General features: G+C 39.7%; 1 protein-coding gene across 5 annotated transcripts in view; it reads right to left on the reverse strand.

Moving 5' to 3' along the window:
- Window positions 1–1,001: 1,001 nt before the first annotated feature.
- afap1 (actin filament associated protein 1) overlaps window positions 1,002–23,413 on the reverse strand; it is a 96,927-nt gene continuing 74,515 nt past the window's right edge. For 2 of the 5 annotated variants that reach the window (XM_085400701.1, XM_085400699.1), the window contains exons 4-18: window positions 21,981–22,089; window positions 21,621–21,832; window positions 21,352–21,531; window positions 17,248–17,334; window positions 15,575–15,650; window positions 10,942–11,094; window positions 10,206–10,417; window positions 9,557–9,702; window positions 9,139–9,253; window positions 8,134–8,373; window positions 7,287–7,416; window positions 6,389–6,553; window positions 6,118–6,308; window positions 2,665–2,832; window positions 1,002–1,849 (exon numbers count right to left, since the gene is read on the reverse strand). In XM_085400701.1, coding sequence (XP_085256827.1) covers window positions 1,823–1,849; window positions 2,665–2,832; window positions 6,118–6,308; window positions 6,389–6,553; window positions 7,287–7,416; window positions 8,134–8,373; window positions 9,139–9,253; window positions 9,557–9,702; window positions 10,206–10,417; window positions 10,942–11,094; window positions 15,575–15,650; window positions 17,248–17,334; window positions 21,352–21,531; window positions 21,621–21,832; window positions 21,981–22,089 — 2,211 coding nt within the window. In that variant the 3' untranslated portion in view covers window positions 1,002–1,822. The remainder of the gene's footprint in view (window positions 1,850–2,664; window positions 2,833–6,117; window positions 6,309–6,388; window positions 6,554–7,286; window positions 7,417–8,133; window positions 8,374–9,138; window positions 9,254–9,556; window positions 9,703–10,205; window positions 10,418–10,941; window positions 11,095–15,574; window positions 15,651–17,247; window positions 17,335–21,351; window positions 21,532–21,620; window positions 21,833–21,980; window positions 22,090–23,413) is intronic. The other 3 variants (XM_085400700.1, XM_085400702.1, XM_085400703.1) reach the window with 3 other exon arrangements.

Genomic DNA, 23,413 nt, shown 5'->3' on the forward strand with positions numbered 1-23,413 from the left:
GAACCAGTGAGTGTCTGTGTGTTCAATGAGTTCCAAACTGAGTGCATGCTTTCACTACATCTGTCAACACTCCCCATAAAGTAAATTAGCCTTATATACATAGTAGCAAAGCTTAGGCAGTGAAACATCGTCCAAAAACAACAACAACAGAAAAGAAACACCATTATCAGTGTGACACTGATGAATGTATGTGTGTTTAACAGTGTGGAAATCAAACTCACAGTCTTTGATTGAGCAGAACACACAGCAGTGTGAGTTTACAAGTGCCCCCCTTTTAGTCAGTGTAATGTTGAAGGATTTGCAATGTGCCATGAAGACATCTCTGAGCAACACAAGCACACACACACAGAAAGAAGCGCAAGTTCTCCATTAACAATACAACTATTACAAAGCATGGATGATGATGCTCTTAGTGAGGCCTTAATTAGAAACATTTTAATAAACATATAGGCTGTATAATATGTATTTTATTTGGGTCTGTCACCAGTTTGGCCTTTCTTGATAAACTGGTCTAATTTGTCATATTTTCAATTTTAACTTTCACCAGTGAGTGAGAGTCTGGACTGCTGGCAGGTACTCTTAAAAAATGTCACCTGACTGTATGTTGTTCCTAAACTTGTTTACATCATTAATGGTGCCTTCACAGAATGAGCGAGCTTCCCATGCCATGCACACTAATTTCACTTAGTAACATGGTTGGCTATAACAATCTAATCTAACTGTAAGGCATCCTGTTGTTCTTTAAGTGTTACACCTTTCCTGTCTTTTCTGCCCCGCCTACTCTTTATATTAACAATGTTCACATATTTCACCACATATATTAAAAAAAAAAAAAAAAAAATCTTATATGTGAAATCGAATATGTGAATTTAACAGGTTATATTTATATTTGACTCAGCATCTAATCTACTTTCAGTTAGATGGTCAGCTTTCTGTTCATAAACTTCTCTAAACTGGCAGAAAAAGACATCTCTGGAAGTTGTCCAGACCACACGTCTGTATTCAGTCATGGTTGTTTTAATGCAAAAAGAAAAGCTGAAACAAACAGAATAAACAAGGATCTTACCAAACCAACACAAACTTACCATTGGATTACCCATAGCAATAAAGTCACAGATATAAAATATGGACATTCATATTAAAACACACTTCAAGTGTGATTCATCATGATCTGTGTGTGAAAACACTTAACACAATTAACAAAATCTTCTGCTAGCCATGAGTCGGTGTTTCTGACAGTTGGGACAATTGTATTTGTACTTCTTCAAACATCAATGAGAGAGGAGCTACATTGTTGCCAGGCTGGTGTGTGTTACAATTATCGTTACTACAACAGAGGCATCATGACTGATGACCAATTATGTTGTGGGAAAATGGAGTGTGAGCAAAGCCACAGACTCTACGAAAATACTTTAAATACGTCAACATAAATAAACACAGGGAAGCTAGTATTTCCTTTAACATTTACAAATAAATACTTGGTTTTGACCTTGGACCTTTTTAACTTCAAATGGCTGGAACACATTTTGAGAGGAAAAATAAAGACAGGTGTTTGCTTGAAAAGATGTCAAAGCGGAAAACACAAGTTGCACAACCAAGTACACTGAACATGCTCAATAGTATAAAAGTTTATGTTGTGGTACTTATCGTATACTCAAACTAGGCATGTGTTTTAGTACATGTGAATGCTATGCATGTATCCTCCTCAGCACACCTTCTGACGGTATGAACAGGTTTTGTTTTTTGTTTTTTAAATAAATATATACACAATTTCAAAAAAAGAGATTGGAGGAAGACTGATGCAAGGGTGTATGTGATGGGTTTATGTGCCGGTCTTCTGTTCCCATTCCTGCAAACAAACACAAAGATTTGGTTTGCATACTTGTACACAGATTGCAAGTATTTGCATTTACTGGGATTCTCTCATTTGTTTACTACCTCAATGCATTTTTCATTGCTAGTCAGTACCAAATCAAATGAGCAACTACATCACACTTGTGTACGTGTTTGTGGAGTACTTAAACTCGCTTGTAGTTCACTGTAGCATGCAGTGAAATACAAACTTTATTAACCATCTTTATTAGCCTCACTGGTTATCTAGTTGGTGGAACTCCTCTGTGGACCTTGACACACACACACACACACACAGCTGTTCTCTGCACTGCAGGAATCCTGAACCATAACGCTGCTGACCCGATCATTCTTATGCAAGTTGTTATGAGCTAACTCACACTGTTTCCACTGCTACCACACAGGTTCAAGACAAATGTAATTAAAATTACATATATTACATATGACTAAAAGAATGGGGATACTAACGTTACATTCATATTTAAATATGTCGATCTTAAGTCGAGGAATGCATCTTTTAGATGTATCAGAGCCTTTCAGAAGGTTCCAAGAAGTTGATTGCTTAAAATACTCAGCCTACTGTTGGAGCCACATCACACAAAACAGGGAAGTCAAAGACAATAAAACCAGATTTCAAAAACAAAAGACCCTGTCCACACCAAACAATGGATCAAACAATGTGCTTCCAAAAAGGTCCCAGCATAGTTTGAAGTTTTGCAAAAGACAGAGCTAGTCAGAGATGTAAAGTTAAAGGCACATCATATTCTCAGAGAAAGACTGGTGCCAGTCGCGTTGTGTAGCGTGACCTCTGACCTTAGCCTTCCTGAGGACATGTCCCCGGACTGCTGAGGGCTTCTGGTTGCCCTGCTGCCGGTAGAGCAGTGAGGCGCTGTTGACCGGCAGCGAGCAGGACTCGGTGTCACTGGTGTCACAGCTGGAGAATGGAGAAGACTCGTGTGTCCGTCGCAGCATTGCTGGTGACTATACAAGACAAAAATATGAAGGAAACATGAGTACTGTGAGTACAACTAATTTAGTTGTTAATATAGTAAATTGGGAGATGCAATTAGAAAATGAGAGTCCCTGCCCAAAAAGGATTCAGCGATGTAATCCGAGCTAAAGTTCTTCTTTTTCTTTTTGAAATGACGTCATTTTGCTAAGAGTGGAAACTAAATGCGACGATCGATTCCACTATCAGCAAAGAAAGAAAGAATGTATGAATGAATGAGTGAAAGAGAAAAAAACTGACTGACTGGTAAAAGCTGACAAGACTTTACTGATGTAACACGACTGTGCGAAGTTAACCCCCACCTGACAAAGGTGCAGTGTATGTGTGTTTCTTTTTACAGGAGCAGAAGGCTGACAGCAACATTCGAGGTTGCGTGATGGTTTTACCTTTTAAATGCCATTTTCTGTGTCTGTGCATCTACCAGGGGTGTTATTCACTACCTTGTGTTGCTCACAGAGATCACTGTGAGAAAGTATGCATACGCCTGCGCAGCGCTAACATTTGCATTTTCTTTTCTACAGCATTACAGTTCTTCATGTGTTTGATCATATGATTTATAAGAGGACTAGTTAATGTTTTTTTTACTACAGAATTTTTGGGTTTATGTGTGAAGAAACTGTGTTTACAGGTTATGAGTTTGTGATGCTGTTACACTGTGTTTTTGGGAAAATGTGAAGGTTACTTTGGTGATGTGAATAACATTCTTTCCACAGCTATGGATGGCTAACTTTATGGTGTTTTTATGGCACCTCTGGAACCTGTCGACCTGTGCCTGACCACCGATGGTCAATGTGTGTTGCTAATGTTTGTTTTTTCTAAGAGAAAAACAAATAAGAGATGCAGTGTTTATGGAATAGTTTAGTATGGGGCTCATTAGCTGGCCACTATTGAGCTCCTAGTAATATATGAGTGGAGTGACTTTGCTTAAGGGAAGTCACCGATTACATTAATGTTGACTGAGTACATGGGATGATCAATGTCTGAGGCGAATTATGGTAATAGTTGTAGTTTACTGATTTGAGAAAACCTGCACATGACACTTGTCTTGCTGATGTTGAATGCTTATTGCTCTTATGATACAATTGTTTACAAGTGTGAAGTTTGATTTCACTTCCAGATCTTGTTTTCCAGGCCATGATGGTATATATGCAGGCTCCTGGCAGAGCCAGGTGTTAAGCAAACTTAATATGCAAAACACGCTAATGGTAAATGGCCTGTATTTATATAGCGCTTTTACTAGTCCCTAAGGACCCCAAAGCGCTTTACATATCCAGTCATCCACCCATTCACACACACATTCACATACTGGTGATGGCAAGCTACATTGTAGCCACAGCCACCCTGGGGCGCACTGACAGAGGCGAGGCTGCCGGAGCTTCTTCTCGGATGAGAGGTGAAACGTCTTCAAGTAACTTAAAGAAGTCCAGACGCTTTTCTTTGCAAGCTCCTTTGACTACGATGACCTGGATCAGGGCCGTGCAGAGAGGTTTAAAGGGGCGGGTGCTCAAAGTTAAAAAGGGGCACATTGAACCAGGCTGAATAACAACAACACACATTCATCAAGAATCTAATATGGGAAGGGCAGGGCTGTGTTGATCTGAGACTGTAGACATTAAAGAGTCCATAGGAGAGATGGTAGCTGATTAAACAAGTGTCATGAGATAATAACAAAATGCAAAGATTGGTGACAGCGCTTGGAACCATAAGGCAACAAAAACTGTGAGAAATAATTTAGGCTCTGCCTGTGAATCACTCTTTGCTTCTCTTCTTCCTTCCATCCCATCATTTCATATATCACTCTCCACTTGCTATGTGAGAACAAGGCACAACTTGCTGTTGCAATAAACTATAATCTAATTATCCACACCTAACAACTCCAGCACTTAATCTATAATAAAATGATGACAGAAAAATGTTATAGCCCTGCCTTTAGTAGCCTCACACAGCTCCTGCTGTTTCCTCCTCATGTCCTTACCAGCCATGTCTGGACAATGTTATATCATGAGTAATATTTTTTTTAGAAAATCCATATACATAAAACACACACATGCACGCACACACAGTGACATTTTAGACCTTCTTCAGAATACTGTATATACTATGGGCATCACGGTGCTGATCCAGAATCCTTACATTATTATTTATTACTAGAGCTACAATAATAAAGCAATGAGGAGGGGGAAGTAATAAATATGAAATAATGTCATTATGATGATTCCATTTGTTTCACTATCCACTCTGTGCAGGGGCAAAGCTTATTACATTTTTAAAACTGTAGAGATACAATAATTTTACTACTGTAAAATCCAAATTTTGTCTTATTTAAAATATAAATCTGATATAATCTGCTTCTTAATGTATGTTCTTTAAAATACAGCTTGTGTTTTTAAATATATTATAATTATAATAATTATTATGTGGACATGCATATTAGATCGTTTTTTAGTGAAATATAATCCCTCCAGAAAGGCAGGAAAAGCCCGGAAACTTACTTTAAAACTAAATATGTTCCCTAAAACGGTGACAGAGCTACAGACCCATGACAGCCTTACACAGGTAGCCAGCAGCTATGACCAGCACTACTTGTGCAGTTAATAAAAGGACAGGTAATGTTTGTCGCGCTGTTGCACACACAGCACGCTCGTTTGTTTCAGTTCGTCAGTTGCCACAAGACAGCTTACCAACGTGTACGTAATAAGCCAATACTCCTGGGTGCTACACACTACAGTGTACGCTGTACACCTACTTACTGGTTTTGTGGCATCAGTCTGTGTCTCTGAGTTAACTTGTGTCTCTCCTACAGCTCCGGACCGCTAAAAATGCGCGTGCTCTTTGTGAGCTCGTTCCCGGCTCATAACCAGCGCGTTCTGCCGTCAAGGGCGATCATTGGTTAAATGTGATCATGTGACTGATGCAAGCCAGATCCTTTTATTTAGCAAAACTGTGATTAATAGTTAAATATTATTGTTGAGGGGCACAGACAGGACTCCGCACGCACACACACATAAAAAAAAAAAATAATAATAATTTTTTTTTTTAAAAAGTTGCCTCAACAAAAGGGCACTTTGGGCACCCATCAGGAAAGGGGCGGGTGCTCAAGCCATTCTAGCCCCACCCTCTGCACGTGCCTGACCTGGATGACTGAGAACCTTCACAGACATATTGTCTTCAACGTTCCAGCGAAATAGGTTCAAGCTACTAACCTATCAAGTACACTAACGTGGCAGCACAAACTTATAAAGTAACTTCATACTCACCTGGAGGCCAGAGGAGCCAGCTTTCGGCTCGATGGTGAGGCCCAGGGTGACACCTCCGCTAAGGGCTTTCTTCAGGCTCTCTTTCACCTCAGTTAGCTCCAGCTCCAGGTTCACCCGCTCCTCCTCCTTCAGTTTGCACTCTTCTTCCAACTTCTTCAGGCGCTCTGATAGTGAAATATGTGAGCGTTTGCCTAATGTGAGAGAGAGGAGAAATATTACTTTATTAAACTCGTCTTTTAATGACAAGCACGTTTCTATCTCTCTCTCTTACCAGCCGCTGCCTCCACAGCAGCACGAAGGTCTCTCCTCTCCTTCTTCAGCTGGGTCAGGTGGTTTCTGATTTCCTGCTTCTTCTTCATCATCTCTTCCTCCTTTGCTTGCAGTCGCTTGGCATCAGCCTCCACACGGTTCTTCCCATACTTACACTGGTCCCCATCTACACAAGAAAAGTCGGGTTTCAAAAAGTTAGAAGCTAGAGACTGAGGTCATTTGCTAGCAGAGAGAGAGGGGGGGGGGGGGATGAACTGCTTAGAAACCCATTGACCTCAGTGCCTTCCGCAGGAATTAATTGCCAGGCCTATGTTTCCGTGAAAAATACACTCATTGTGAATAATTATGAAGAATCAGTCATATAAACCGCTGCTAATAGTTTCAAATTTAGCACTCTTATCTGTGGTACTCTAAACCCAACATGAAACATTTGGTGTTTCCATTCTGACATTTGGAGGAATTGCAAGCTACACTAAGTGGTTACAACCCTCCTCGTTCACACATTAGGCAAAAAATATTTTTCTGAACCACAAGGATTAACTCGACCACATTTCGCTCTCTTCCAATGAGCTAGGGTCTGTTTCTGCTATCGTGCCTCTTACCCTGGAGTTGGCAGGAGGCTCAAGTCTGGCCCACATGTGTCACATGGATTGTCTCGAGGGTAGGATAGGTTTAAAGGCTTTCAGTTATTTACTCCCCTCTACTTAAACCAACTGTAATTTAGATATCCTGCATTTTCCACATTGCTGTGGAACAGAATTTTGCTTGAAAGCAATCAGCGGTGAGAAGCCAGACACACTGTCTGCTATTCCTTACAGAGCAAGATCTGACTGGGAAAGGTGGGTGATATTTCAATTCAAGATGACTTCCTGTTGGTATCTTCAAATCTCAAAACTTACTGGAGTTGTTGCGCCTCAGAGACGCAGTCCCATTTGTGGCAATGACTCCATTCTTCTTTGGCTGGTTCTTTGGCTCTGCCTTCTGTTTTGATGCCACCCCATTGGTTGTTGCTCCCTTCTTTCCCTTTAGCTGAACAAACAGGAAAGACACAATTCAAATGACCCTTCAAATAGATGTTAGCAATGCATATAAGCTATACACATACAAAACTGTACCAACATGCTCTTCCATAAAAATAAAAAACAAAAAACATTTCAAAGAAAAATGTGTCACTGTTGTTTATGCCACAGGTTTTCTACTTGGATTGCACTCAATATCACAAAAGTTACAAACACTTTTATTATTTCATTAATTTTCCTACACTGGACTACTGTAATTCAGTTATCACTTTGTTCCAAAAGTTTCACAAAAAGTCTAAGCTGATCCAGAATAATGCAGCCAAATCACTAACTGGGACTGGAAAGAGAGACTACATTTCTCCCATATTAGCTTCTTTTCATTCCTTCCTTTTAAATTCAGAATTGAATTTAAATCCTTCTCTTGCATTATCAGACATATCTAAACGACTGCACCTTATTATCCTAACAGATCACAGGAGACAGTTTCCTTTTCGGCTTCAGGAGACAGGCATCATCTCTACTTTTGTTGTTTGGTGTTCATAATGACACAGGAAGAAAATCAGCAAACAAACTCCAGTTCAGTTAAATACATAAAGTAAACAAACAGCGAAGGAGAATTAAAAACACTAAAAGTTAAGAGGAGGTTAAAACAAACCCTGAACTGTTAGACAGTTAATATGCAGAAATGCAAAAAGAAACATGAAGGTTATGCAGCAGTGTTAGTCACCTGAGCGGAGTCTTTAGTTTTAGAATCAGCAGAGAGGAACTTAGAGGAGATTTTAGAAACAGGAGTTTTGTAGTGACAAGCAGAAGATGATGCAGCAGTAGAAGAAGAAGGCTTGGGAGGACAGCTGGTGACTAGCTTGGGTGAGGGCATGTTCTCATAGAGCTCAGTGTTTTCATAGTGCAATTCCTCTTTCCGCTGGCGCCCCCCTGTGCTGGGAGTGGAGTACTGCATCTCTGGGTCCTTGGGTTAGACCAGGTGAGCATGCAATAAGCAGAAGACAGGATTTAAGAATAAGGAGATGCCATAAAGGGGGGGGGGGGGGATAAGGAGAACAGAAAGGAAGAAGATGATAGCAGCATTACTGCAGTATGTGAAATACTTAACAAATTTAGTTTAGCTTCCCAAAATGGAGAGTACTGCTCCACGACTGAAAACATATTTAATGTTTCCTCTTTTTAATTGTTGATGAGCTTTTATCCAAGTCCTATAACGTTAAATCACAGGTTACTCTTTACTCCTTTATTATAGCATCTTTTATGAATAAACAATGTTATATTCTCTGTCTGCTTGTCTTTATTAGTTTTATATCATTATTATCATGCAACAGTGTAATTTTGCTCTTCTTTGGGTGCAGACTGACTCAGCCCTCAGGTTCATATGTAAATCTGTCAGGAGGTCAATGAGTGCAGAAGGTAAAAGCTGTGGTATGCAAGGGGCCCGAGCACCATTATTGCAAATAGCAAAGTACATACCGTTACTTTAACTGGTCTAATTTGATTTTAGGAAAGAAAAAGATTTATATCATGCAGGCTCACTGGAACTTCTGAAAGTGTCATAACAAAAATGACACATTTTCCAATAATATGTTAATGATATGCAAAAAATGAAAAGCAAAGAAAGAATCAGCCAAGAGTTTGTAAGCAAACTAGAGGGTGTTGAAGTGAATTATCTCACACTTTTTCATTGCAGTACATATGCAACATCAGTAAGCAGTTGTGTCCTTACCATTCCATTTATGGGCACATCATCATAGTGTAGTGCCATACCAGTGGGGCAGGCATAGCCACTGACTGGGTTGTCCAGATATGGGTTAGGAGACACGGCACGCTTACTGGTGAAACTAAACATAAAACATCACGATTTAGGCTTAAAAATACAGTGCCCTTCATATATCTTCATTACCTGGGATTTTTGTATCTCTTAGTCTACAAAATAGTTAAAAATGGATCATTAACGGTTGTAACGATCGTATAAAAACAGGAAAATGGAAAATAGCCAGACATACTACGTTTCAACATATAAGTCATTGTGAGCTAATGAAATAAGAAATAAAACACATTAAGCACTAATTCTTTAAGAATTCTTCCAGGTATTAACCAGAGAGAAAAAGATTCATGTGAAATGATGTGGATGCATCTCTCACCAGAAGGACTGTTTGGCAAGCTGGATGACGTTAGCAGTGGTCTCAACATCAATGTAGTCATAGTGCAAGGTGGCTGGGTCTGTGGTAGATCCAGTCTCAGCTAGCAAAACCCCCAACCAGCGACCCATCTCCTCAGAGGAGGAGGCCTGAAGGCAAAAGTCAGAGTTACAGAATATGCAATCCCGCCAGTGTCTGTGAAGAGTTAAATGTTAAAAAAGAGAGAAGGTTTATGATTTAGTGAAGGAGGACAGTAGAAACAGGGTGAGATGGAGGCAAATGATCCCCCAAAAAGACCAGCCAAAACAAGAAGAGGATCCTTATAAACTTTAAATTCCTTATTATTATTATCTGTTTAAATGAAGATAATAATAATTGGATTGTTTAAGGATAGCGTGCAGACTATGTGAGGAAATAGAATCAAAACAAACTGGATGGCAATTGGAGGAAGTTTGTGAAGACCAACAACATTAAACACAAAAATCACTGTGGGTGGAGGAGATATTGAGCACTCGAGAGGAAGATAAAAAAATAAGGAGCAATCTTTTCTTGCATCAGCCTAAGTGTGATTTAGTGGTGTTTGAGGCATTTCTAATTCCCTCAACAAAGTTTTTTTTCTATGAAAATCTCTCAAGTACGTAATCAAACTCACCTCCAGTACGGCCACTTCTTGGCTGTTACGAAGGAGGCGGAAGGCAAAGGGGTGTTTGTGATCGAGGCCGGGGCTGACCTCACAGCCTCGGAGGGGCAGTGAAGCTATGTGGCTTTTCAGGTCATCCCGGTCCTTGTGAAGGAGCAGCTGGTTGTCCTTGAGGCGGCACCAGCGCTCCCTCCAGCGGTTATTAGAGAGAACATTCAGGTAGCCTGTCAGAGCAAACACAGTCAGGAGGATACCATCTTAAAGAAGCCGTTACAGTGGCAACATTTTTTCAGGCCTGTCTAGTTGGGAGACATTTTAGTCGTACCTATTTGAGCCTAAATGAAGGAAATAATAAGACATAAAAGGCATTTCTATTTGTTTGTCCATCACTGGTCCTCATTGCACACAATGGGGTGCACTTCTAAATGAATTTTTTAAAGAAACTTTTACAATCTTTATGTTTTATAATACGTCTGAAAGCATAAGGAAATCAAAGCAACCTGTCTGAACTGTTTACTTTCAGGACCCTAACATAGCAATCTTAAGAAAAAACTTCCTAGAAGTGAGTCGCACCACTCAGCAGCCATTCTGAAACGCCTCTGGCATTACTTTGAAACATTTTCTTAATTAACCAAAATTCCAAAGATTCATTGGGACATAAATGCATTTATAGACCGGTCAATCAATCAAGATCCATATAAAAGCCATACTTCTACCATGTCAGGATATTTGCGTCTCTCTCTCTTACCACATGTAGGTACGTCTTCTTCAGCTGATGATGTCTGTTCATCCGTGGAGGGCTTCTTCTTTCCAAGTCCAATGATCTTAGTGATTTTCTTACTTGCTCCCTTCCCCACAGTGCCAGTCTTCTGCTCCGACTTTGTATTTTTCTTTCCTTTTCCTGAGAGAACATTTTGAAATTAATTCCTTTTTTACACTGAAGAGTAAATTAGTAAAAAGAACTCTAACGATCCTTGCTGAAGGCAATCTATGATCTTGATCTCAGCACAGGAAAATACCAAGATAGATGTTGATTCAGTTATGTTTGGATGCTTTTGTAATAATGTAAAAAAGAAGAGAAACCTTAGATTCTACTATAAACAACGCCGAGTTCCGAACGGGTTTAATCAGACCCTTGTGTTCAAAAAAGCAATGTTGGAGAATTAAACTCATTTCAAAATCCCAACATTCCCTCTGGTCTGAGTGTTCTGATTTGAGCTGCCCTAGTTTCTATTCAAATAGCAAAAGAGAGTTGAATGACTGTGCACATTCTGCTGGAAAGAGGGCTAACAGTGAAAAAAAAAAAAAGGCCATGAGAGGCTATGTCTGAGTCGCTCTGTCTGTGTAAGGAAAATAGCTTCTGCTTGACTCTCTTGCTTTGCTGATACTCTGATCTGTGATGTATCTGAATGAGTGTAAAAGAGAGTGAGAAAATATAAGAAAGACAAAAGAAAGATGTGTGTTTTAATGTGTTTGTATCTCTACACTAGAAAGGAAAAAAAAGCTTGACTTTTAACCTCTCTGTACTGTCAGACATCGAGGCAAAACAGACAGTGGAGAACAAGCGGGGGAGGGAAATATAAAGCATTCCCCTTCACTTATGTCATAGCCAACGTCTGGACTGACTCTAAACACACATGTGAGATCTGTATAATCACTGAGGCCAGTTTGCACTTGCACTTGCACACACACACACCCATTAATACTTAACAGGAATCAGCACCTGGCTGCTGAAAACAGTGAATAGCAGTCCAAACTGATATGATATAATGACAGCAACTCCCTGTGTTAACTTCCTCTTTGCAGTCAAAAATTCCCGATTTGGCATTTTTCCCACATTGCATTTTCCTCCCCGAATGCAAGATGACAATTACCATGGCAACTGTCTTAATTAAACAGTAAGCTGTCTGCAGTCAATTTAAGATGCAGGGTCTTTCTTGCAATAACAAAAGAATACAAAGACACAATGCAGGGCTGAGGTGGAGCGTAGACACACAGTTGTAAAAGTAATTTAAAAAAAAACTCTGATCAGGCTAATTTAATTCCAGTAAATCAGCTTTTTTTGTTACCAGCCATGGAAAGAATGTGGCTGATTAAGATTATGAGAGTTCTTGGACTGAATAAGAGAAGGAGCAAAGGATGAGAACTACTAACTATTTTTTTGGCAATTATTACAGCTGATGATGTTGCTGTGACGATACTGCATGATTAATATATGTGAATTCTGCCCCAATCAGTCAGAGAAAAACCACATCCAAAACTTCCTGAAGACTTTAAACATGGTTTGCAATAAATTTTGGTGTGACAGAAGTCACATTAATAGTCGCCAATGTTCCCTCTAAGCTGCGCACGTGCGCAATTGCGCACTGCAGGCACGGTTTCTGCACACAGAAAATCTGCATTGCGCAGAAAAAAAAAAACTAACCTGAATTGAAAATAAAACTTTAACAATTCTGTTTTGCAGTGTTAGTCAGTAAGTGACTGGCTGCTCCCGTATGGGATTAGAACGATGCCACCTTATCCCATAGTCCAGCCGATAATGTGATTCACATTTTTATACGCAGCCAATCAACGTGGTTGACAGGCTATGACAGCGTCCTTATGTGCCGACACTGGCGTTTTAACTAGCAAAGCGGCGTGGCTGATGTGGAGTGAAGCCACGTTAATGACAACGTGTACAACTATTGGAGATGTGAGCAGGACAGACGGAACAATTGACGGAAAAAGTGTGGACTTTCTACCAGTTTTTAAATTGTGTTGATAGGCCACGTAAAACCAGAGTTATGATAAAAATATCTGCAATGTTTGGTTTCCTTCCTGAATACTGTCATTGTTTATATTTACTGCAGGAAGAAACGGTAAAAACGGCGTTTTATAAGGAAAAAGGCTCGAAAGCACTCTCTGTATGTGAGCAAAAACAAACCCCCACCCCCCTCTTTCTTTCCTATTCGTCCAAAAAAGTACCATGTCGACCAATCAAAAAAATGGTATGGCAACGTGGCAACTAGTTAGAAACGGGGGGAAATTTTAGGAGTGACGGCGGTATTTTGAGATGTGAGAGATTTGAGACGTTTAGCTCAAATCTTGTGTAGTTAGTGTGTAGTGTAGTCAATATATTTGTTGTGTGCGTCAGAACAATGAGGCGACTGCTGAATGTTACAGGTGTTACAGCAGTGATACATCTCCTGTTGTCAGGCCTGCAGGTATCAGGCTGTTGTTCTCCTTTATCTAGTGGACAGAAATTATTTTTTGGAGTGTCACAAATAATTTGTGTGGCATCAAATTTGATGCAGAACAGCTGATTGTTCTGTAAATAGTTTGAAATGTTTATTTAAAAATGCCTCGGCTGCATTTTAAAAAAATAGCTGCAAAAAACTTTGTTTGCCAAACTGAGTTACTTTTTTGAGGAGTAACTATATAATTATACAGAGAGTTACAGGACTCTCTCCCAGACCACAGACTCATAATACAAGTCAGAGCTTTATAAAAAGAAAAAGAAAAAGAAAGTTGGTTTTTTTTTTTCGAAATTGGAGTTCAAGTCATTTTTACTTCCAATAGTGTTAACATACTACACAGGCCAATGGCTAGATTTTTTTTTTACATTTTCATTGTAAATGGGCTGAAGCAGTTTAAAAGTAGTCTAACATAAATGTAAATGCTGTAATTTGATTATTTTAATAAACCATGTAACTTGGATGGATTAGATGCTGGCGTGACCACAGTGCACACGTCTGATGTCGCTCAGGGAGTTTGTGTGTTCGCTCAGACACGTGAAAAATTAGAGGGAACATTGGTAGTCGCTGAATTATTTTCTCACAATGTTGGTTCTAAAACTATGTTATGCACTTTACTACTGTTGGAGTGGAAGTGGATTCATTTTTCTTCCCTCTTTCTGGGTTAGTATCGTGGACAGCGTGAAAGACAAATCTACCATGACACCATCGTGGTGTTTTGAAACCAGAATGAGGCGTTGATCTGACCCTGATGCCACATGCTAATTTTTACTAGCAATTTTTCAATCATAGGTCATTAACCAATGACCGTATAATGAATAATGCCCCTTTATGGCTCTTACAATGACCAGATTGATCAAATAAATGCTGTTTTCAATCTGACCCAAATTAAGTGACTGAGTTCATAAACTCACCAGGAAAGGAGATCACAGGACCAGGTTGAAATAATAGCAACTTATTTATAAGCAGGGCTGAGGACCTATATTCTAAATTTGAGTAAATGTAGTGCAGCAAAGGAAAAGCTGTGCTAAAACAGTCAGACAGAGAGAGAGAGAGAGATCTTTTTATTATTATTAATGGAATGCTAATGTTTACTATATAGCAAATTATCACAGAGTCAGTAACAGCATGTAGGTCTTTGGGATCCAATTAATTCTAACCACCCCAAAGCGTACTTCATTGTTCAAAGATGCACTCTTTTTTCAGTACACATCTTGGATATTACCCCAGATCTCATAATTTCATGGAAGCAACACAGAAAAATGTCTTGCACAACCAAATGTTTTCAAATCTCGAAACCCAATTGGTTGTTAGACTTTAAATCAACTGCTGGTGGGAAATTTGTTTCAGATACAATTCTGGAAAAATTCACCAATCTAAACAGAGCAAAAAAATAAGAGTGTTAAATTTTAGTTGACAATCCAAATAACTGAGCTGACAAGTAAAGTGAGTTTTCTCTCCCAGAAGAATTGTGCCAGCTGAGAAAACACACAGTAAATAATCTGAGAATATTTCAACGGTATCTCTTTGTTTTGGCTTTTAGTTGAGTGAGGAAAGACCATCCCCATGAAAAAGCATGTTAAATAAATCCAAATGCTCATTCTTCAGCCTTCAATAAAGGCTGACCTTTCCACAGCTTGCGGAGATTCCTCTCTGAATTATGAGGGAGATTACGTGAGAAAGACAGCCATTCAGCCTGAGAACAATTCTTTACGGTTCCAAGAAACACCAGTTTTAATAACTCCTGTCCCTCACTGAATTTTATTATTGATGTTGTACTGTGCCATGGGGCTATGATTAAAGGTACTATGTGAATGCAATGTGATCGGAATGGCACTATGAAAACAAGCTTTTAGCTCAATCACACAGTCTTCATTAGATTGTTCATCTGTCATGGATCTGTTGACATGCAAGCTCAAAGCTGATTTTATTTAATCCATGGCATCCAGATGAAAAGATACTTTCTGTTTGGCACCATAAAGGGCAACTACTGGTCTTCATTCACCTTGACCAGAGATCCAGAATTGCAGTTGTTGTAGTTGTTGTTACTCATAACACAGAGATTGTTCAGACCTTTTTGTTTTAAGCACAAACTAAAATGGATGAAAATGATTCATTTCTGGTAGCAACTGTCGTTGTGACTCTCACCTTGGTCCTTGCAGTCGCTGTGACCGTTCTCATGGGTTGCTTCCCCATCTGAGCTTGGCCTGTCACACGATGTCTTCTGGAGGCAGGACAACCACAGAGAAAAAAAGAAGAAGAAAGAAAAGAATGGGTGTACAGGAAGGTACATAGTGAACAAAACTGTACTTTCCTGAGGACAGACAAGTCAAGAAGCTAATCAACACAGCTAATTACACTGCAGTAACATCTGCAACATGTTACAGATGAGATTAGGCTGGGCTTACGTTTGCCATGCCAAGTTGGAAGAGGTTTGTCAGGCACACATACATGTGCCGAGTGCAGTTTGTCCACAGTGATTTTACCTGCTTTTTTACCTGCTTTTTCCCATGAAAGCCAAATTTCCTGTCTGTGCCATATAGAAGTAAATGTTTTTAGACACCGCCTGAAAACATACTGTGATTTTGAAAATACAAGGTTATGTCTACAAGAATACATTCATCTAAGGAGTTTTGGAACCAAATAATCTATTATTGACGTTTGAAAATTTATTGGCTAAGGCCAATAGCCTTATGTCATCTTTCTCCTTCCTGTGTTCATTGGAAAGGCAGTAGTGTGTCAACAGAAAAAAAAGAAAATTGCTCATAAGAAGCAAGTGTCTGCTTCAAAAAACAGCAACAAATCCTGGTTTAACAGATTAAGTACGTGTAACCTTTTATTGACACTGGAAGCACATTTTATTAAACTAAACTGGTGTTAATTACAGTGGGAAGACAGATATTTGATTCAAAACACTGCTATTCCATGAAGTTATCTATTGCACAAATAATAGTAAGCCAAGGCTAATAAATTAAGGTACCATCTGAATGACATCACGCACAATATATATATATATATATATATATAGATAGATAGATAGATAGATAGATAGATAGATAGATAGATAGATAGATAGATAGATAGATAGATAGATAGATAGATAGATAGATAGATAGATAGATAGATAGATAGATAGATAGATAGATAGATAGATAGATAGATAGATAGATAGATAGATAGATAGATAGATAGATAGATAGATAGATAGATAGATAGATAGATAGATAGATAGATAGATAGATAGATAGATAGATAGATAGATAGATAGATAGATAGATAGATAGATAGATAGATAGATAGATAGATAGATAGATAGATAGATAGATAGATAGATAGATAGATAGATAGATAGATAGATAGATAGATAGATAGATAGATAGATAGATAGATAGATAGATAGATAGATAGATAGATAGATAGATAGATAGATAGATAGATAGATAGATAGATAGATAGATAGATAGATAGATAGATAGATAGATAGATAGATAGATAGATAGATAGATAGATAGATAGATAGATAGATAGATAGATAGATAGATAGATAGATAGATAGATAGATAGATAGATAGATAGATAGATAGATAGATAGATAGATAGATAGATAGATAGATAGATAGATAGATAGATAGATAGATAGATAGATAGATAGATAGATAGATAGATAGATAGATAGATAGATAGATAGATAAAACCGCAAATCGCAAATCTTCTACCAACCTGAAACCTGATTCAAACCCTACAAAAGCAACGCTTAATAACAAAATACAACAAGCTGTTAAAATGACTATCATCTATCAGTGTGAGTGTGTTCTGTTTACCTTTTCCAGTTCAGGTTTATGCACTGGAGATCCAGATCCAACTCCATCCAAATCTATGCTCCCATTAACACACACCTCTCTCATCACCTAGGAACACCACAAGGAAATACGCCATTAGCTAACGTGGCTGCCATTCACATTAAACAAGTCCACAGTCACACATTTGATTGCCGCTGTGGGAGATCAGATGCCGCCATCTGTAACGGCTCCTGACTGCTGATCATACCATGTGGGTGGATTCCTAATTTAAAAATCCTAAAATATTTCCTCGCTGAATTGCCACATGATTAAGAAGCTCATTCCTTCAGTCTAGAAGGTTTGACTGGGGTAATGCAGGCCACATGTATGGTGAACTCTCTCACATCTCATCATGCTACTGAATCACAGCCAAGGGAGCAACAAGCAGTGCATGAACTGCAGGAGGGAGAGCATGCATGCATGTGGTGTGTGGCAGTAGTTGGTGGTGGGGTGGGGGTTGGCAGGTCTGTAACAAACATGAGACACAAAGACTTTGCCTGCATTCATGGAATCCATACACAATAAGGTCCAGTAGGGGTGAATGAGATCTGCAGAGCTGTGAATAGGGCGCCAGCGTGCTTTACCATGACCTCATTGGATGTCTGACCTGGCAACCCACCATGGGATCTGGCAATCCCAGACATGTGGCAGTGACAGAGAGTGCAGATGAACAGTGGGTATAGCAAAATGAGATTTCAGTTGAACCGCTGTGTGCGCAAGTTGGCTAATGCACTCCCTGACACACATGCAGACACACACACACACACACACACACACAAACTCCCACTCGTCTGAACCATCTCTAGCTGCGCTGGGCTCCTCAACTCATTGGTTTTGGCTTGGAAGGAGCATAACTGGGTTTCGTGGGGGAAATGACAGGCTGTGGCTCCATGGGTTTGGCTCTGAGAGCAGCTAAGAGGCCAGAGAATGGGATAGACAGCAACATCATGTCTATCTTTCCTTCGGAGAGCTTTTGCTGCCATGCCAGTGTACTACGTAGGTCTGATAATGCACTACAAATCAAAAAGAGGAGGAGGTGGTGAGACTGGAGGCTATAACTATGGGTGCTGAAACACAACTTGCAATAAAAAAGAAAATAGTGTTGACTGATGACTTGTTGCTCATTGCTTGTTCACCTCCTTGCAGTGCACATTTTGCAATTTTATGGTATAAAAACAGCTTGATTTCTTTACAGATGAAGCAACTTGAAGCATTTAATAGACGTGAAACCCATTCTTTACAATATCTGCAAACCTACAAATGGCTGTCCCTCCATGACCCTGGTTCTCTTCCTGTTAAAAGGGATTTGAAATAAAGTTTTCTGTCTGTCTGTCTGTTTGTTTGTCTGGCAAAAGATAAAAGAAAAAAATGATATAATCAACCAACACAAACCTTTTGTTTTCTGAGTGATTGCTTTTGGCAGCACTTATCCAATTGATGCAAAAAAACCAAAACAAAACTAAAAATAAACTAATCTGTCTGTCTCAGGGTTTGTTTGTTTTTTTTGTTTTTTTGACAATTCATTGAGGCCTATTTTAAAGGCTCATGCTGGAATAGTTGCATTACAGCTCAAGCTATAAATGTATTGTAAATGCTTATCTTGAAAGTGATGAAGGCATTGCCATGCACAGGACAACCATACACTGTCAAGGAGTTTGCACAAGGGGTTGGACTGTAATGGAAACTTGAGCAGATAAGCTGTGACTAACAGTGCACATTCCACTTACTTCCCCCAAAATTTATGCAGGCAAAGAAAAGAAAAGAGAAGTTAGTCAGTCAGCGAGACAAAGAAATGAGGTCAGACTATATCAGCAGGCAAAGATGAAGACAAAGAAGGAGTTAGGGCGTGGGGAATCCATACAATTAAAAAACACTGAAAAGGAAAATGAAGCAATGACACAATATGGACATGTGTGCTCCATAAACACATCGTTAGCCTACAGGGTCTGGGAGAGTCATTATTGTAAACTATGGGCTTTGGAAAGCCTCAGGTACTCTCCCAGCTTTCCCTTCACCCTGCTTTCTTTCATTTCTTTCCTCTCCTTCTTTTGTGGAGCAAAGCAGAGCTGCTCCTTCTGTTGAATCCGATGACTTCTATTTCACATGCTGACTTCATGCTGACTTCTATTTCACTGTTGGCCAGTGGGGGAAAAATATCCAAATAAATTTGAACTTCTTTGATTCAGATCGATAATATTCAAGAATGACTGTTACTGAAGCTCAATGTCTCTCTGGGTAAAAGATGAGGGGGAACAACGAATACTTAAAATATCCAAAAACAGTCTCAATTACTATTTTTTCCTTCTTCTTTTAATAACCTGTCCTGTCCAGCAGTTTTAGTAAGTTGAATTGTAGTCTGCATGTTCAGTTGTGGCAACCACAAAGAGACAAAGAGGGAGGGGGGCAGCAGACACACTGGGACATATCCACTTTGTGTGACTTGATGCCACTCTTACACACCCCACAGCTGAAGGGAACACAGACCAGCCAAGGAACGTAACCCTGCATGTAACAAAGCCAACTGTAGTGGCATGACGAACTACATGTGCATCAATTAAGTAAACAAAAAAACCCAGAGCAATTGCTAGAGTTACAAAATACCTGCCACGGCACTATCAGTTCAATTTGTTTCCACAATCCCGACACCTGACTAAATATGTGTCCAGACCCAGTTTCTCCAAGCAACAATTTGTGCACTCATTACCATCACTCGGATGGTTGAGGGATTTGTATATTTTCATGGGTCTGGTTGAAACCGCCTGCAGATACTTCAGCCCCCCGATGAGGTTACCTGCACCAGCCAATCAATAAACAACATCTAATTACCATGCCGAGCAAGTAATTGAATGAAGAAGAAAAAATCCAAACTGTTTGGGTCTTTGTTTCCTGACTGCAATAAACATGCTACAGCTGAAACTTCCAGAGAAAGACCAAAAGGAAACACTGCATATAGTAAGACTGGTGTTTCCATCAGTACATGGGGAAAATATGCTTGAGGGATTGTTTTCTTAACAAGGAGGAAAACAAGAAGACAAATCACATATTCAAGTCTAAAAGTCCACTGGAACTGCTGGAGGCCACAAATGTTTATAAAAAATACCATCACACAAATGCGCTAGGAGGCATCTTAAAATAGCACACGATAGGTTGTTGAGAAACCATAAATTTCAGGAGATACATATGAGATCTGAAGGGAGCAGAGATGAGAGGGAAGAATGTGGGGTGGGGGTTTCCTTTTAAAACAAAAAGACCAGATGACACCCACCATCAATGTAACTGAAACAGACAGAGCACAGAGGTGCTCTCCAACAACAAATGGTTGCAGGGATAGAAAAGCAGTACCGGAGCTTATTTGATGTCAGCGGGGCGGGTTTGTTTTGTGGACTTGTTGAGCTGCCAGAAGGAAAGATCAGAGAGTGAAAGAGAAGACAGGGGAAGGAAGAGGGGGGGGGGGGGGAGTCTGTGAGAGAGAAGCAGAAGAAAGGACTCAGAGGACTGCAAACCAAACATCTCCACATGAGAGAGAAACCAGCAGAACCACCTGTTCACAACAAACCAGTCATACAATACGAGGAAAAGGCCCATCCTGAGGAAGAAAGCCAAGACAGTTACACCCTTTATTCTTTAAAAGTAACTTGAACCCACTCTCTAAAACATGTGAAAGCAACTTAAAGGCTGATCCCAAGATATTTTAGATGTTCAGCAATCAAGTAAAGCTAGTAAAGCTCCAAGAAAAGCTAGTATGCTGCACTGGTGTTCTTGTCAGCTTCAAAGTTGGGCCACACAGAATGCTCTTTATCTACTGATTAACTCTTTACCCCTTAAAAGCCTGCCAGGCATAACCTTTGAAGTTCTCTTCTCAACTGAGTCGTTTGAGTAGAAAAAAAAAAAGACTGGGTGTGCACCCTTGAAAAATCCAGAAACTATGGTCGTCAAACCACAACTTTATTGATACATATCAATAAAGATGTCAAAGCTCGTCATTATTGGTACAAATTCCATCTTTATGGGAAAAAGAGTTCAAACAAACACCGTCTCTATCCAGTGTGATGGTAAAAGCAGTAGTTTTGAGATTTATTGATGTACCTTAAGCCACTCCTCGGCCTGTTCTTTGCTCTGCACAGCCAGCACCAGGGCGTCTGCACCTTGGTGGACAATCTTTAGTTCGTGCTTCTTTTTCTTGCCATCTTTAGGGATGTGTGTGATGCTGCACACTGACAGGTTCAGCTCCATTTGGGGAGTGTGGTCTTTGGAGGATTTGTAACACTGCATGAAGAGAAAGATTCTGTTTGTAGTGCAGTTTATGCTCACCATTTGTACGTACACAGACAGTAACATGCCTGAGTGTTTCTCACCAGCAGTTTGTTGTCTTTGATGACACATAGGAGTTTGGTCCACTGGCCGAAGCGCTTCTTGCGCAGCAGGAATGCACAAATCCGGGCGTCCTTCACGAGGTCCATGGACGCTTCCTCAGAGGGCCACTGGTGACGCATCTTCTGGCTCTTCCCATCCTCCTCTTCCTCATCGTACGACTCATAGGAACTGCTCATGGCATCCGAGTCATAGTCTGAGAGGGTATGAATAGACTGCCCTTCATTTTATATTCAAATCAGGTAACGCAAAAACTTGGGACACACTCACTTTTTTCTTCAGAAGTCTGTAACATAACTACTGTTACATGATTGATGTGTTTTATATATTAGCTTGTCACTTACTGGAGGTGATGTATTCTGGAGCCTTTCCAGGACCTAAAGGAACCGCTTCCTCATAGTAGCCTTCTGGAAGAGATGAGCTGGGCAGGGGAGGGGGCCCGTTATTTGGAGTCTGCAGAGTGAACACAGGTTTCCTCTACTTTTAATAATGAAACTTCAAATGACATTTTAGCTGCTTTGAAACATGGCACTGAACTGATCTGGTCTAGAACCTTCAATCATTTCAGCACTTGCAATTCAACTGACAAAACAACAGCCCTCTACATTAGCAATCACCAGGCACATCAATTGCTTTCATTCATGACGCCTGGCTCTTCTGTGCAGAGATGTTTTTTCAAACAAAAATGCTATACACTATTCCTGGGATTATTTCCTTTATTTCCTCTCATCATCAATAATGAGAGGAGATAAAAGACCAGTTTTACATTCAAATGTATCAATATTTTCATACATTCTCATTCATACAAAACTCTACCCATCATGCCTCAAACACAAAGGGGAATTAAGGATACCAGCCATGATCTTTTGTCTTCAGTCTTTAAAGGTGGTGACGATAATTCAAAATGATTAATCTCCCCATCTGCCTTTAATCACTGTCAGAACTACAAAAAGGAAGTAATTAGCTGCTGTAACATGAAGAAGGAGATATTCTTCTGGTCCAATACAACTTAGAGGAAGCCATTAACAATGTTGTCAGTGCAGCATTGAGCCTACTTCATTACTAAGTGTCACTTAATAGACACTGACAGAGCAAAACAGAGGCACAGTGGTTGCCGTTGTTTTGCTGAGGAGTCTTTCACTTTTCAGGTCAAAATCAGAAAATATTAGGTAGAAAGACGAGACAATATAATTAGACAGTGTCTGAAAGAGAAAACAAGAAAGTGTCGGTAAAAGAAATCAAATCCGAAGTTGTGTTAAAGACACTAAAAATGGCTGAAATTATACCAACAGAAAGATACTGACATAATTCCACAATGATTAACTGTGGTCTTAAATGGAGTTAAAATATTTTCATGCCATTATACTGCAGAGCTCATGAGCAGTGAAGCTGAAGGGTGGGGGTGAGACGTGCTTTGTTTGGACGTGTTCTCGTTGGCACTGCACAGTCCTACAAATCTAGTCAACAGGGTGAGGGATCAACTGCGCAGCCTGACGTGATCCATCTTGGCTGCGTCGCACTTCTCAGACATTTCACCTCGTACTAAAACAGCACTGTGGCTACAAACATCAAATCTGATAATGTGGTTTAACACTGGAACAAATAGCTTAGTGGCCGGCATACGTCAATGTACATATATTTTTTCCATTGCTGTGGAGTTGGGAGTTTTTGAAAGTTCCCCATGGAGTGCTACGACTTCTGTGGAACAGCTTTTTGATGAGTGTGTCCTTGTTGTGTTTAATGGATTCTGAGGTTCTCTATTTTGATGTTGGTGATG

The sequence above is a fragment of the Rhamphochromis longiceps genome, linkage group LG3, assembly GCF_057381845.1.
Source record: "Rhamphochromis longiceps isolate RC_006_pf linkage group LG3, R_longiceps_female_GT1.1, whole genome shotgun sequence".
NCBI lineage: Eukaryota > Metazoa > Chordata > Actinopteri > Cichliformes > Cichlidae > Rhamphochromis > Rhamphochromis longiceps.